Raw genomic sequence first — 17,425 nt, forward strand, 5'->3', positions numbered from 1 at the left:
AAGTTATAAAATGCTGTCATCATTTACATACCCTGATGACATTACAAACCTCTATGACTTTCTTTCTTCTGTGAAACACAAAAGAAGATATTTTGAAGAATGTTGGTAACTAAACAGTGTCAGTTCCCATTGACTTCCATTATAAGGACAAAAACAAAAGTCACAATGGGAACCGGAATTGTTTGGTTACTACCATTCTTCAAAATATCTGCTTTTATGTTCCACAGAAGAAAGAAAGACAAACAGGTTTGGAATGACATATGAGTGAACAAATGATGATTTAATTTGAATTTCTTTAACGGTTCTTTTTAAATCCATTTAGGCCTTATTGTTAAAATGATCTCTCTTCCTGCAGGAATTGTCGAAATGAGATCACAGTGGTGGTATGGAGGACAGTGCCTATTATGAAGCCTTACTACGAGGGTCTTATCCACAGACCTTCCTACAAACCCTCCGGATTTGATTCTCAATCTTCAACTGCAAAGACACAAAACAAAACCCCACCTTTACTCTCTCGACCCACCAATCACAAACAGGGTCGTCGTAAAAAAGGAAGTGGCCCTGATAACGCAGGAAATGGAATAGGAGAGTCACTGTGGTCTTGGACTGGCAAACGAGAAGAAAATGACTACAAAACACGCACCCAGACCCTCAAAGGTACCCGTGTGACATCATCAAACGGCGACAACTACATCATCCTCTCCCCTGTCAGCCCGGGAAACCAGGTTGGAATCTGAATGCAATTACATTCTTTTTCATTCTGACTGATGGCTGGGGTAATGTGTCTCCTTTGTAAATGTTTTTATTACAGATATTGCAGCCAGTGTACTCTGACTCCAATGGCACACTGGGAACTCTAGGTAAGACAGCCCATGAGAAGCTTTACCTTTTCTGCTTTACATGTTTAGGTTAAGATTTGATGATGGCTAGTCTCAAATCAGTTTGAAATGTGAAATCGCTGCATACGCTCTTTTAGAAAGAAGCAAAAAACTGTAGATTCGGTCATTACGAGCCTGTAGGACAGATGGCAATACCGTCAGGCATATTGACATACCATGGCAGAGAATGATTAACATATTCATAATCAAACATATTCATAGTTTGGGGGCAGTAAGATTTTATTATTTTATAAATATGAATTGCTATAAATGTATAATTGATAATGTTTTACATTTTTAAAAACTTTTTGGTACTTTTTGTGAGTGTTTAATGATATTTCTTCGTATTTCTTCTTATAGGAAGGATCTATCAGACTAGCAGAGGACTGCAGCAGAGTCCAGACTACCTGCAGGATGGTGGGCTGCGCGCACAAGCCACCTTGTGCAGGTCTATGAGCAGTAAGACCACAACAATGCCTCCCTCATCCTACAGACAGAGCTTTGCCAACTACCAGAACTGCACCATTGTCCAGTCCCACCTGCCTCACTCCAACTATGGCACATATGTCAGTCTGGCCCCTAAGATTCTCATCTTCCCTGTTTTTGTTCAGGTATGTTCAGTATCTGTTTTTCTTCCCAGTTTTTGATGCAATCCTTATCATTGGTTTATTTTATTTTATCTATGTTATATTTAATTTAGTGCAGAGTTAAAAGGTCAGTAGTTTACATTAAAGGGTTAGTTCACCCAAAAATGAAAATTCTGTCAGTATTTACTCACCCTCATGTTGTTCCAACCCCGTAAGACTTCCATTCATCTTCAGAACAGAAATTAAGTTATTTTTGATGAAATCTGAGAGCTGGATCACTCCTCCATAGGCTTCTCAAGGGATTGAAACTTGCTAGCCCAGAAGTTATTAAAAACATGGCTAAAGTAGTCCTAGTGACTACAGTGGCTCAATCTTAAGTTTATCAAGCCACTAGAATACTTTTTGTGCGAAAAAAAAAAACCTATTCAACTATTCATTTTCTTCATATTAAATGTATAAGTGCAGTGTGACAATGACACCTTAAAATAAAGTGTAACCTCATTTACTCACCCTCAAGTTGTTCCAAACTTTTATGAAGTTATTTCCTCTGCTGAACGCAGAAGAATATATTTTGAAGACTGTCGTTAAGCAAACAGTTGACAGTAGCCAGTAGACAGTAGTCACACTGCCCGTTAAGTCCACAAGACAATAGGCTGTCCAATTTTTCGTTGTCAGAAGGGTGCTCGCAGGCTTGTCAAAAGTGCGCATAGTAGCCGCAAAGCGCCCTCGATGCACACTTTTGCCAAGCCTGCGAGCTCTGCAGCAGACTTCTACCCTACAGTCAAAGCGCCATTCTGTCATTAAAATGTTTGGACTCGGAGAAAGATCACGGGGGCTTAGGGTTACATTTAGGACAAGGCCTGGGATGTGGTGTACTAACACGTACCATTGTGCAAATGACATGACTAACATGATGCAAATATTGAGGCTTTAATGAGTGTTTAATTGCATTGCAGCCACTGGACCTGTGCAGCCCTGAGAGAGTCCTGATTTTATCAGAGGAAATGATCCTTCATGACAGTAAACACGTATCTCTTAAGGTAATGCTACTAACTGTCACTCTCCCCAAAGGAAAATATGTTGTTCAGAGGTTGTCTTTTATGAATTAAGGGACTTAAAGGGATAGTTTAACCCCCCAAAATTCGTAAATTCTTTCATCATTTACTCACCCTCAAGTTGCTCCAAACCTGGATGCATTTATTTCTTCCGCTAAACACAAAAGAAGACATTTTGAAAACTATGGGTAACCAAACAGTTGATGGGCCCCATTGACTTACTATAATGGAACTATATGCCAATGGCTACCATCAACTGTTTGGTTATTGGCATTCTTCAAAATGTCTTCTTTTGTGTTCAGCAGAAGAAAGAAGTGATGACATAATTTTCCTATTTTTGGGTTAACTATCTAACAAATTCATTTATAACTTACTACACAAATACACTATGAGTGTAGCGCCATAAAAATGTTATGGATGTCACATCCCAATTCATTTTTCTTCAGAATTTAATGAGAAATATTTAAGTTCTTATTGAGATTCATGACATTTAATTGCAGACTGGCAAATCTGAGCACAATTTGTGAGGTTCACAATTTGCGAATGAGGTAAAAATGTTGAAAAAGCACTATATAATGCCTTCCATTATGCTATGCGATAGCTTTGTATAAGCGAGACATTTAATGTTTTATATCTGGTGAATCTGTCAACATTCATTGCAGACCATTGCCATGTTTAAAACATTTTTGCATTTAGTTTTAACAATTAATGACTTTCAGATCCTTTTAAGTAAGACCCTGATCAGGTTTCAGAAATCTAGCTTGAGATATGCTGTCTACAATGTCTTGTCTTGAATAAAATATGCAGAAACGATTCTTGTAATGTCTTGCTTGCGAGCTCTGAAGGTGACCTAGATCTGGTGTCCCGTTTCAGGAGAATTGACTATTTCGCTTGCTCAGATTTGAGCTTGTTCTCATGATGGCTCTCTAAAAGCCTGCTAGTCCAGAGACCCCAATATTTTCTCAAGCTAGACGAAACACTACCTCTAGATGATCCATTTCACTGAACGATCGTTTGGAAACTACAGGAATATTTGTCTCGTTGACAGTAATGCCCGACACAAAATATGTGCTCCACATAATGTGGAAGCAGATACCTTGATCCCAGATTTATTTCTGCTGCAGCTTTAAAAGAAACCTGCAGTTTGTGAAAAACATGACCTCGGATTCCTCAGCATGAGCAATATTGTGCAAAGATAAATCTCAGACTGCCACAATGGCCTCCAAAACCTACTTTGTATCTATAGCAATTGCCTTTGAGTGTCTGTCCCATCTTTTGTGCTCGCTCGCAGGCCCCCGTCTGCATGCAGGCTGACCTCAATTTTGCCGAAAGACCTGTTTGAGTAATGTAGTCAAGAGTTTCTAAAGATCAGAGTGTTTAAGAAGGATGAGCTCTACATCACTAAACACATTCCTCTAGTGTCCTAGAATGAGAGTGTGTGTATTTGACTGTGATTTAGTTCAGCTTCTCTTATTAAGCTGGCCTAAATCCAAGCCTGGGCAGTGGGCACCATGAGAGGCAAAGCAGTGCAACCAGCCTGCTGCTTTCTGTGTGGGAATCAGAGCTTTTCCCTTTCCTAATAACCTTAACTTGACTTTACTTGATTCATTGTAACTTTAACAAGTGTTGTAGTTATATAATGTTATTTAAGTGAAGGAGTTCATTCTCGGTGTAATTCCACATCTGCTCTCTATTTTAAATTAAGATTGACTTTCATGTTTTCCATTATAAAAAATGATCTTTGTCCTAAGAGAGTGGTACAAGAAGGTCAGACGGGGATGTTTCAGTGCGCTGCAACTCATTGTTGTCTGTATCGCCCCCTATAGGCTACAGTATTCATCTACACAGACCTGATGCTGTTGACCAGGGAAGATGAACCAAGCCGCTGTAATGTACTACAGTCTCCACTCTACCTCCATCAGATACAGCTGCAGGACGGTATGCACTACAATTCTCACTTAACTTTGTGGCAAAGATAAATAAGGACTATAAATAAGTAAGGATTTTTTTGACTCGGATAAGTTTTTTTGACTCCGTTAACTCGGTTAATTTCTGAGTATCAATGGCCCCACCACAAAAACAAATCTACACATTTACAGTATGTGCATCATATATTTTATATATTTATATTTTTCTGTACAAATTATTTATTAGGCTTTTAATTATATCATTACTAAAATACTATATAAAAACTATAAATCATTCATTATATTAAAAAAAAGTATGGGAAAAAATATGGGATATAGTGCAAATCATGACTTTTTGATGGTTCTTATCCATCACAAATTATTCTAGCTATTTTTGACAAATATTTGACTTATTTAAAGCAGTAGAATGCAGATCAACAATGTTAAATACATCACTTTGCACAGAACATAAAACGTGTATGATCAAAAACAGCACTGGCCTGTTTCAGTTGTCAACTGTTCCGAAAATCTCACACTGGCCCTGGGCCATCCAGCTATTTCTAATGTTGAGCTCTGCAACGTGTTGCTGCATTTTAGAAAAGCAAAGGTAGTTCTAGTGCCTGGTTTACATCAGGTTAAGATAAACTTTCTGAAGTGAAGTAAATTTCTATCTACTGGTGTCCATCCATCCATCCCTGCATCCATCCATCCATCCATCCATCCATCCATCCATCCATCCATCCATCCATCCATCTGCCTTGTCTGTACGTCCGTCTGTCTATCTTTCTGTTTGTCTGTTTCTATCTATCTATGTATCTATCTATCTATCTATCTATCTATCTATCTATCTATCTATCTATCTATCTATCTATCTATCTATCTATCTATCTATCTATCTATCTATCTATCTATCTATCTATCTATCTATCTATCTATCTATCTATCTATCTATCTATCTATCTATCTATCTATCTATCTATCTATCTATCTATCTATCTATCTATCTATCTATCTATCTATCTATCTATCTATCTATCTATCTATCTATCTATCTATCTATCTATCTATCTTTCTGTCTGTCTGTCTGTCTGTCTGTCTGTCTGTCTGTCTGTCTATCTGTCTGTCTGTCTGTCTGTCTGTCTGTCTCAATCATTCAGTCTATCTGTATATAATATCTCTGGGTTGATTGTTTAGAGTAGAGTACAGGGGATGTTAAGGAGGTCCACCCTGTGTTATTTGTGACTGTGTGATAGTAGCGACAGTCAGGAAGGAGGCGTCAAGACTGTGGGAATGAGTATGTGTGTGTGATGAGAACACAGCTCTCTCTCTATGTGTCTGCTGGGAACAATGGCCATGTCTCCGGTAAAGCCCGTTATAGGCAGGGTGGGCGGGACCGTGTATTCTTTACCTTCCTGAGAACAGAAATACGGCAGCATGTGGCACAGAGGGCATTTCTATCTTCAACCTTTATTTGACATCTTGGTTTCTGAAATAGCCATCAGTATGCTGACCTTTGTCCTTTTGGATATGGCATTAAAGCCACTTTACAGTCAAAGTCCATTATTGGAACTGACAGGCAAAAATGCTTAGAGAGGGACCAAATTAATATCACGGTATTAATAAGTCAATTTGTACAATGTGTGCTCAAGGCATACAGATACATTTAGATATGAAAATTATGTATAAATGTAGTTGGAATTATTCAAATTTGCATAAGGTTTGGCTTCCCATGGCTAGTAATTTTCCAGAACAGGACCAGAATAGACCAATCTCATTTTGGTTGACCTCACCCTTGCCCAGGAAATATATTTAGAGTTTAGTTTAATATATCAGTGTAATTTTAGTATTAAAGGGGCTGTTTTTTTTTTTGGTCAGTTCTATTTAGAAAATATACTTCATGTGGTAACATGTACAATAACTGGTTTTATTTAAATGAAATACATGATTTAAGATGATTATAACTGAATTCAAACAACCTGAAAAACAGCAACAAGGTGCACTGAAAGCATAAGTGTCAGTAGATAAGTAATTTTACCTTGCTGGCAAAACTAGGTTAAGTTTGATATAATCTTTTTGGTTTTATAAGATGAAAGTCCTTTTCCACCTTGATGTGAATACACTCCAAATAATCATTCATTATATTATTACATGTATTCATATACTGTACATTTTTACACACAGTTTAATTTAGTTCATTCAAAATAAATGACTTTAGTTGGGTCAACACAATTTAGTTTAGGTCAAATTAATTTACACTAGTATTTTTAACTTCAGTACATTATGGCGCTTTTTCACTGCTGGTACGGCTCAGTACGGTTCAGCTCGACGTAGCACGATTCGGCTCGCTTCGCTTTTCCACTGCGTGGTACGACTCGGCTTAGCACGACACGGCTCGTTTTGATTTTCCACTGCAGTTAGTACCGCTTCAAAGTGGGTGGGATTATAGTCTGACCGACAACCAACGAGAGGAACGTCTGCACTTCGTCCACTGACCACGATTCAGCCATTTCTTTTTTGGAAGTTTTCTTTCTTTTTTCAAGCAAGTCAAGCAAGTTGTTTTAAAACTGGTGCTACAGCGGTGGCTGTTATTTAAATCTAGCGGGTTTGATGTTTTGCAAATACAATCACGCTGGAAGTGACGATTCTGTCTGACTCTGACCAATCAGTGATCTGCAGTGTGTTCACGTCACATTTTAGTATTGGTACGGTACACTTAGAACCTCAACATGGGTGGTACCATTTAAAGCCGAAGCGAACCGTGCCGTACCGTACCATGCTGTGGAAAAGGGCCATTAGTCACACCAATTTTTTATGTTGGTCCAACCTAATTTTTTAATCAATTTACTAAGGCTTAATCTTCAAACAAGCAGTGTAATTTACAGTATCATTACACACTGTATACAAAATGTTACAGTATACTGTATACACTCACCTAAAGGATTATTAGGAACACCACACTAATACTGCGTTTGACCCCCTTTCGCCTTCAGAACTGCCTTCATTCTATATGGCATTGATTTAACAAGGTGCTGAAAGCATTCTTTAGAAATGTTGGCCCATATTGATAGGATAGCATCTTGCAGTTGATGGAGATTTGTGGGATGCACATAAAGGGCACGAAGCTCCTGTTCCACCACATCCCAAAGATGCTCTATTGGGTGGGAGATCTGGTGACTGTGGAGGCCATTTTAGTACAGTGAACTCATTGTCATGTTCAAGAAAACAATTTGAAATGATTCGAGCTTTGTGACATGGTGCATTATCCTGCAGGAAGTAGCCATCAGAGGATGGGGACATGGTGGCTATAAAGGGATGGACATGGTCAGAAACAATGCTCAGGTAGGCCGTGGCATTTAAACAATGCCCAATTGGCACTAAGGGGCCTAAAGTGTGCCAAGAAAACATCCCCCACACCATTACACCACCACCAGCAGCCTGCACAGTGGTAACAAGGCATGATGGATCCAGGTTTTCATTCTGTTTACGCCAAATTCTGACTCTACCGTCTGAATGTCTCAACAGAAATCGAGACTCATCAGACCAGTCTTCTGCTGTTGTAGCCCATCCGCCTCAAGGTTGTGCGTGTTGTGGCTTCACAAATGCTTTGCTGCATACCTCGGTTGTAACAAGTGGTTATTTCAGTCTCTTCTATCAGCTTCAGTCGGCCCATTCTCCTCTGACCTCTAGCATCAACAAGGCATTTTCACCCACAGGACTGCTGCATGCTGGATGTTTTCCCTTTTCACACCACTCCTTGTAAACCCTAGAAACGGTTGTGCGTAAAAATCCCAGTAACTGAGCAGATTGTGAAATGCTCAGACCGGCCTGTCTGGCACCAACAACAATGCTATGCTCAAAATTACTTAAATTACCTTTCTTTCCCATTCTGACATTAAGTTTCCCATTCAGAGTTCAGGAGATTGTCTTGACCAGGACCACAGCCCTAAATGCATTGAAGCAACTGCCATGTGATTAGATAATTGCATTGATAAGAATTTAAACAGGTGTTCCTAATAATCCTTTAGGCGAGTGTATTCTATAGACGAATCCGACGAGCGTTCTTGTGTAGGCTGCCATCTTGTGGCGACGCCATTACTGAGCTGTTACACCGGCATAGACATATGCACCGGCATGTAAACAAACCTCGGAGATAAGGTGATAACGCACCCTTGATGACAGCTACAGCCAGGCAGACTTGTTGGGTTGATGATGTTAGACATTGGCCTCCAGTCACAGATGAAGGTACAAACGATCTTACAGATTATTTATGAAAATAGCTTGGCAAGCAAGCTAGGCTAACGTTTGCTACCGAGGAAACTAAAAAAAGATCTGTCCATTTGGCAACAATAAATAAATAAATGAAATCAAATAAACAATTTCATGTTTTTCATTTGTGTCCATTATTTATCTCATTTTTACATAGCAACGGGCATGGGTAAGGTAACGTTACAGCTAGAAAGTATACACAATATCGACCAATTAGTGTTTTTAAACCATGGAAAGAGGTCAATATAACAGCAGGAGAACAATTATGTCACATAACGTTACATTCAGCTCAGGAAAGCCATTTAATGACCATAGCATGTTAATTGAATAGAAAAAATAACAAGAGAGGAGATCTGCTGATCACTATATCACACATTTATTATATTTTTTTACTTATGTCATTAAATAATTGTTATTATACGCGAATGTCCGCGTCTTGTACTCGCCCAGGAAATCTGTGTAAACCGTACGGCACCAGACAGGGGCAGTCGACCCGGGGTATTCACAATGTTTTCTCTTCAAAATTGAAATTTTACTGCCACCATTGAAACAATTTATAACAGAAACTGTTTACCCACTGGACATTATACAAGGGCTAACGTTGTAACGTTAGTGACAGTCGTAAATCGCGGGCTGTTTATTCCAGTGGACGCAAGTTGCAACTAAAACAATAGAAGGCAATGGCGCAACGCTACCCAGCAACAGCTCAGTAATGGCGCCCGCTTACTTCCGGTAGTTTCGCCGGATTCGTCTATAATGACGTCCCTTACAAAGCATGCTGGGAACTACAGATCCACTGCCCAGGGCTGCTTTTGGGAAATGCATAACTATTCCAGTTAGTTATGTCAACAAAAAATATTAATGTAGTTTTTAATTTTTTTTTTTTTAATTAAGTTTTTTTAATTAAACTGAACAAGAGGCATACAAATTATCTTTTCTTTAGTGTTTGTTTGTTTGTTTTATAATGTCAATTGTGATTTTCACTTCGATGAAACATAATGTGTATAATAGCCCCAAAATCACAATCTCATTGAAGCTAAATTTGCCAATCAGCAAGTAGCAGCCAAACACAAACCTTTTCTTCTTCTTTGTCCTTCAGAGCAGATGACCTATAGCTGACACATGTCACAACTCAGAATGCCCTCTTTAGGTGTGGTCCAGTCATAGTATGCATGTGTCGAATGTGTCCATCCTGAGCTTTATTGGACATTGTATATTGGGTCAATGTAAATCAATTAAGTTAAAACAGCATTCTCTTGTTTTATGTTGCATAAACCTGATTGAATAAGGTTACAACAACTAAATTTGAATTTATAGGTAGACTTTGAATTTATAGGTAGAACTGTTAAAAAGCTTTACATAGCTATGCAAAGATGTTTGCAGGAACTCTGCAATTCACCGACATCATGTAGACAGATGAGGTAATTAAAATTACACTGTTATAATATGTTTATTTGAGACTATATACTATCTGACAATGTGCGGCTATAAAGGCTGATTAAAGGCTGTTACCACATGAGTGCCTTGGAGTATTTCATCTTCATAATTTGATGTTTACCTCCAGTGCATCCAGTGAGCATCAGTGGCTATGTAAAGAGACCAGTGTAGCACTCTCTGCTACTGTTTTTTTTTTTTTTTTTTGCAATGTGAGACTATAGTTTAAATTTCTCCCTTTTCTTTGCATGACACATTGACATTACAGTACAGTATGGCTCTTTCAGCATTATCCTGAACATTGTATAAGCATTCGTTTCATGTCATTAAACAGAAGAGAGGCTCTTAGGAGCGCCCATAAATGTCACATCCTTCTAATTTTCCCAAATCCTTCACATAAAAATATGTCTACAGGCAGTCGGGGAAGGTCTCATTTTTTGGTTCATTACAAGCTGTACACACATTTACAATAAAAAGTGATTCATACATATAGCCTATTTAATTGTATATTATTATCGTATTTAATTTAATTAACTTTTACTTTTTATATTTTCTATATAAATATTTCTATTTAAACTTTCTTTTTTTTAGTTATAGTTTTAGTAATTTTAGTATTTCAACTTCAACTTATTTTACTTCAGTTCATTTGCCATTTCTTATTTTCATTTAAAGATTGGCTTTTACTATTTAAATTGTATTTGTTTACAGTTTATTACAATTAACAGCATTTATTTTTAATAGTTTTCATTTTTATATATAAAATCTGGCAGATAAGAAACTCTCGCACACTATCGTTACTTGCAATTTAAAATTAATGTTTATTCACACACAACGTTAAGATCACCCTGTAGATCAACAAGATCATCCAAAACACACAATCAACACGTCAATATCAAACAACATCAACAGTTGCAACAGTCAGGCTCCTTAGCCCCTTAAACTCATTACAAATACATAGTAGAAACAACATATCATTCAAAAAAATAATAAAAATACAAAATCACTATAACATTACATTAAATAATGCTTTGTCATACATAGGTGATACAGTTTGAAGAGTGTAAATCCAAAACAACTCACGTCTCTGTAGGAGTAATTCAATGTCTCCCCCTCTAGGTAGCAAAGTCACTTTCTCAATGTTTTAGATTGTTGTAACTAATACAATTTGTAATTGTCTGTGATGTGGTGCTAATTATGTACTCCCAATGAGCTTAATTGTTTACAGATGGAGTTCTGTTGATTGGTCATGTGCTTATCTAAAAAGAGATGATTTTGAACATTTTGTATACTCATGATGAAGGTCATGTGACCGAAACGTGTGTGAATAAACATTAATTTTAAATTGCAAGTAACGATAGTGTGCGGGAGTTTCTTATCTGCTAAAACGACTAGCTAGTCTGGTCTTATTATCCGACGCACCTATCACCTGCAGGTGTGCGATGGAATTTGGTTACTATATATAAAATCTGAACATCTATGGGTTTCTTGTAATTTAATATTTTTGGTGTAAAAAGTTGTAATATATAATACATATTTATTTATTTATATAGCACCTTTAACCTATATCTGGATACATGTGGGTGTTAACATCCTCCGGAGGAATGTAAAAAAAAAAAAAAAAAAAAAAAAAAAAAAAAACAACACCCTGACAGCCTCGGGGTGAAGAAATTCACACTTCTGTCTCCTTCTCTCCAGTTCCTGCAGACAAACTGCGGCTGTACATCTCCTACTGGATAGAGGTGAGATCCTGCATCTAACCACCGACCCACTCGCTCAGCACAGATCTCTGCTCACGGCACATTTTAAGACTTAACTCTGTGCACCGCAATACAAATCACACAATGTAATGCGTTTCCCATCGAAGCGTTGATCCAACAGGATGGACCTGTGGTAAACATTTACAGGATGTAAATGTTGTGCGGCTGATAAATGGAGGGCCTCATGTGCCTGGGGCTTACGTCACATATTAGAGCCTTTAAAGCTGCTCTTCCTCTCCAGAGTAAACGTGCCTGAAAGACGTAGCCTGCTCACTCGAGCAAACACATTCATCGACCCAGCCATCTGCCCATCTCCCTGACAACACCTCGCACATACACACACACTGACATGAATGTGCAAGTGAGTATGATTGCATCTCTCATATGCCATACTCCAGCATAATAGCACATGACACTGAGGTTTCTTTGGAGGTAGAACGTGCTTTTAAAAGCATCCTTGTGTGATAAAAATGGTCAATTTCTTCTATTTCCTCAAATCAATAAGACCGTAACATGAAATTATTTTCTTTCTCTTACATATTACACACACAACACAATCTCTTTGTGTGTCTTTGTAGAGGACCGAGTGTCTGTTCAGCCTGGAAGCTTTTTCATCCGAGCAGAAGAGGAGGGTCGTCCAGTGTCTGAGAGACAATATTGACAAGCAGCTCACCCTGAGAGACAGAATAGGCCCTGACCAGGTACTAAATCAAACACAAGCACAATTGCTCACAAAAACAGCCACTTAGGTTTTGCATTTAACAACAGCATGTCTGCAATTCTAGAAAAAATACCCAGGAGAGGTAGGGCTTTATAAACTATATTTATATTTAAACTATAAAATATTTTTTCTTATTTAACTTTAAACAATGTTTTAAAAATGCACTCTCTTTAAATTCAATGTAAAACTGTGTTCGCAACATGCTTTGATTAAATAATGTAATGTAAAACAGCATATTCAATGAGAAAAAAAGCAGGGTTGGTTATTGACTTTATCCATCAGAGTCGATCGGTTCGTGAAACGTCGATGTGGTTGGAGGGCAGAGGTTAAAAAATAAGAGGTCTTTTGATGACATTAACTGAAAAGCAATTTCATTTTAAAGGTGGAGAAAATCACACAATTTTGAAAGCTTCATTTCATTTTAATTAGCATGCGTGAGAACATAAATACATTTTGTCACAGTTGTTATAAATGCTTGTCACACTCTATACAGTGCACAAGTTAAACATAATGTTTGTTTCTTATTCATGCTCTCTCTCACTTTCTCCACTTGGTGGGCAAGTGACATCAGGAGAGCAGCGGCATCATCATCAGACTAGCACAAGCAGACACGCGCATGTGATGGCGTGAAAGAAAGGGAAAAGAAAGAGAGTGTAGAGAGAGAGAGAGAGAGAGAACAGGACTGTTGTAATGCATGCTAGTATGATGGAGGACTACATTACTCGCTTCGTACGGGCGAAAAATTAGATCTTTTTGAAGGTGAGGCAATGTACATTGTTTTTTGCATGTTCTGTATGTCTTGAGCTTTTGCAGTGTAACTGCTGGAAATATACAGTATATATTTTTTCATCTTTAGCACCTTCGTTGTAATTTCATTGGCATTTAAGAAGGTATTTTAGAGATGGATGTATGAATTTGTTTTGAAGTTTAAAAAAATTTACTTGACACAAGACGTGACTAACATAACACAAAGACAATGTGACTAGTTTGAAAATGTTCAAGTAAAATCTTGTATGTTATCATCTAATAATTGGTTATTGCACAAAATGTTTAAAATACAATTGAGCGAGCATATACATATGACATTCTAGCTGCTTATATCAGCATTTTTTACCTTCTAGTGTCAGATTTTCTGTGCTATGCTTCTAAAGAGCAGAGCTTGTGAGTCAGTCGTGCTGCCAGCAAAGTACTTTATGAGCTTATTAGATGTGTAGGGAGTGTGAATACATTAACCTTTTCCTTTACAATAGGGAGGTGTACAATTCAATTTCCAAGTTTTTTTTTTCTGCTTTCCTATTGCTCCTAGTGCATAAGAAAACAAAATGTTGTGCAGTATAATGCCAGTATTACTGGTGTATTGGTCTTTCTTTCTTTCTTTCTTTCTTTCTTTCTTTCTTTCTTTCTTTCTTTCTTTCTTTCTTTCTTTCTTTCTTTCTTTCTTTCTTTCTTTCTTTCTTTCTTTCTCTCTTTCTCTCTCTCTCTTTCTTTCTTTCTTTGGGATTAAATATTTATCAATACTGTTTCTACTTTTCTTAAGCTTTTAGCTCCCACATTCTGTTGACTTTCTTGCTTTTATGTTGACTTTCTTGCTTTTATGAGACCCCAATGATGTTTTTGACATATTTTCAAAACTAATATTTCATCTAAAAAAAAAAAAAATTGCAATAGTAAGATAGATTTTTTTCTAATAACATAATTTATGTTGGTGATCTGTTTCTATGTTTCTGAAGAGAGAAAAAAACAGCGTGTCAAAACTGATTGCAATCAATAATGTTTAATATCTGGAATTTAGTCTCGGAAACCTCATACATAATTAGTGTGACGTTTTTCATGGAGGATGGGTTTTGGTTATTTATTTTTTTTTATACCATAGACTATAATTCAGTTTGAATGATGCACAATTTCCTCATGTAAATGTAAATGTATATATAATTATAATATTTTATAATAATACAATTTTAAATGTAACTACAAATATATACATTTTATATTTTAATTAAACATTTAATATACAGTTTATTATTTGCTATGTATGTTGTTTTTCATTTAAATAAAAAAAAATACAGTATTTTAAGAATCTATGGTTTTGCCACTGGATATACAGGTGTTAAGAGCTGAGAGGACAAGTGAAATGCAATGAAATCTGTTGCATAATATTCATTTTAAGCATGTTTTTTGGGGGGGGGACATTTTTCTTCAGTTTCTTTTAGCAGTAGATTTTTTTAATCCAGAGCTATTTGTAAAATGTTGATTTTTTTTTTTTTTTTTAATTATGTATTGACAGATGTTGGAACCAAATGCAGGCGAACAGACTGATCTGGGTCTGCTGGGCTTCAGCCCGCACAGTGTGTCTGAGCCCTGTTCCCCATCATGCCCCTCTGCATCGCCTATCATGAGGAGAACAAACTGCAGTTCTCCAACTCAGCAGCTCTCTTACCCAGATCTGCACAGCTGCACCGGAGATGCCAACCAAACCGCTACGACCCCTCGAGAAGCCTGCAAACCTCCATACATGGAGACCTCAGAGATCTGGAAGGAGAGACAGAAGGAGGTGAAAAGAGGTGGGCAAGAGTCAGAACTGGAGAAAAGGGAGCAGGGGGAGGGTGAGAGCGCTTCCGAGACCATTAGCGTTGGTGCCAGACCCACATCTTCATCGTCATCTTCCTCCCCTCTAGTCATTCCTAAGCTGTGCCTGGATCGCTCCTTCAACACAGATGCTTTGACCTCACCGTCGACTGACGATGATGAGGAGGAAGAGGAAGAAGATGACGAAGACAGCGATGAAGGATTTCTGAAGAGGAGGAGTATGGTGGAATCATCTCCTTGCAGTGGGGAGCAGAGCGGGGGCTTGTGTGTGCAGAGGTCCCTCCACAGACGGACGCACAGTGAGGGCAGTTTGCTGCAAGAGCCCCGGTCTCCTCGCTTCATCTCCGATCAGGCCATCGACTGCATAGAGACCAAGCGGGAACCTCCTGAGCGCTGGGCAGTCCCGTCTCCACAGACCTTGAGGAAAGAGCTCACCAAGAACGGAGGATCTGTCCACCAGATCTGCCTGCTCTTCACTGGAAGGAGGGTTTGTACTAATTTGTTAATTTCAAATACTTCTGCATTCAAAAAAATAAAAAATAAAAAATCAGTTTAAAACTTAAATATAAATGTCTTTTGTAAAAACCTTAATGATCAGTGTGGGAAAAAATTACGCATTAATATTGCATTACTCCCTAAATAAGACTTTTTTTTTCTTTTTATGGAAAAGCCCTGGGCTAATAAAGTGAGGTTAAATACATATAGTATATTTGTTAGAGGTGGGAATCATTCGGGAACCCAGTATTCGATTAAAATCTATTCTTGGGGTCACGATTTGGTTCAAAATTGATTCTTGATTTTAATCAAATTACAATTCGATATATGCATAGATTTGATTTTAGGTTTCATTCTAAACTTGTTTTTGAATTTTTATTTAATGTATTTGTCCTTGCAGCTCCCCTCCTTATATATATATATATATATATATATATATATATATATATATATGTATATAAAAGAAATATATATATATATATATATATATATATATATATATATATATATATATATATATATTGTTTTAGTATTGTTTAATATATATATATATATATATATATATGAAGAGTTCAGATGCAAAAGCCTCTAAATGCCATTTGAAATTTTCTTCTTTAATTATGATTTTTATCAAACTTGTATATTTAAGTTCAGTAATTTCACTTAAATAACAATTAATAGGTAATTATCATTGCCATTTAAGTGAAATCACTGAACTTAAATATACAAGCTTGATAAAAATTATCATTCTAGAAGAAAATTTCAAATGGCACTTAGAGGCTTTTGCATCTGAACTCTTCATATATATATATATATATATATATATATATATATATATATATATATAAGAAATATATAGTTTTACTTTTTGTTTTACTTTTTTTATCAATCAATTTATATTTATATAGTTTTACTATTGTTTTACTTTTTTATCAATCAATTTATATTTTCTAAACATAAGGATATTGGTAATATTTGTAATACAGTTTATATTTGTTTCCCTGGTACAGTTTTGCCATGTTATTATTGTTATTATTTAAATGGACTTGTCTTGCTTTTTTTTTGTGATATCTGACAACCCTTCACCTTGAGCTTAAATGAAGAGAGGAAAGAGTTCACAAGAGATTAGAAGGAGAGCTGCAGTATGCAAACTGAATAGTAGCTTCTGTTAGTGCAGTTATTTAATAAGGTAGTTTAAATTGTACACACCTTGTAACCACATTATTATTTTACTCAAGCACAGTGAAGACAGAGGGGCTGCTCAGCCTTTCATATTCTTGTTTTATGGAGTGAGCATGCACAGGTCTTTTTCATCTTCAAAATGTGTGATTATCAGCTGGTTCTGATAAGTGGCTGAACTTTTGGAGTTAGAAAAATTCTGTTGCATTCTCAACATTTAGTAATTTAGACTGAGATATGTGATATGTTCATTCACTTTTACAAGCAGGTATTGTTTGTTACCACGGCTTGTCCTCGATGAATGCGCTTCTCGTGTGTAAAAAGTGCAAAAAAGCTTGATATGTGCTGGGAATTATACATTATTTAAGGCTATTTCTATACGTTAAAATACTGATATGGAATTGTTATTATCAATTAAGATTAATTTTACCCCCGTTTCAAGAAAATTCTTTGTTCCTTCAGCATTACATTAACAGACGTTTAGAATATTTTGATTTATTAACTTTATAAATCGATTCAAAACGTTAGAATCGAGATCCCCCCCCCCCCCTAATATTTGT

At 36.8% G+C, this 17,425-nt stretch overlaps 1 protein-coding gene across 5 annotated transcripts in view; it reads left to right on the forward strand.

Annotated features, from left to right (window-relative positions):
- Positions 1–17,425, forward strand: part of rgs3b (regulator of G protein signaling 3b) — a 76,232-nt gene that overhangs the window by 50,750 nt on the left and 8,057 nt on the right. For 4 of the 5 annotated variants that reach the window (XM_089130017.1, XM_039661994.2, XM_089130018.1 and 1 more), the window contains 8 exons: positions 356–725; positions 812–860; positions 1,239–1,489; positions 2,422–2,505; positions 4,347–4,458; positions 11,823–11,866; positions 12,463–12,585; positions 14,890–15,678. In XM_089130017.1, coding sequence (XP_088986143.1) covers positions 356–725; positions 812–860; positions 1,239–1,489; positions 2,422–2,505; positions 4,347–4,458; positions 11,823–11,866; positions 12,463–12,585; positions 14,890–15,678 — 1,822 coding nt within the window. The remainder of the gene's footprint in view (positions 1–355; positions 726–811; positions 861–1,238; positions 1,490–2,421; positions 2,506–4,346; positions 4,459–11,822; positions 11,867–12,462; positions 12,586–14,889; positions 15,679–17,425) is intronic. The other variant, XM_039661995.2, reaches the window with a different exon arrangement.

The sequence above is a fragment of the Pimephales promelas genome, chromosome 4 (assembly GCF_988280905.1).
Source record: "Pimephales promelas chromosome 4, fPimPro1.hap1.1, whole genome shotgun sequence".
In the NCBI taxonomy this organism is placed as follows: domain Eukaryota; kingdom Metazoa; phylum Chordata; class Actinopteri; order Cypriniformes; family Leuciscidae; genus Pimephales; species Pimephales promelas.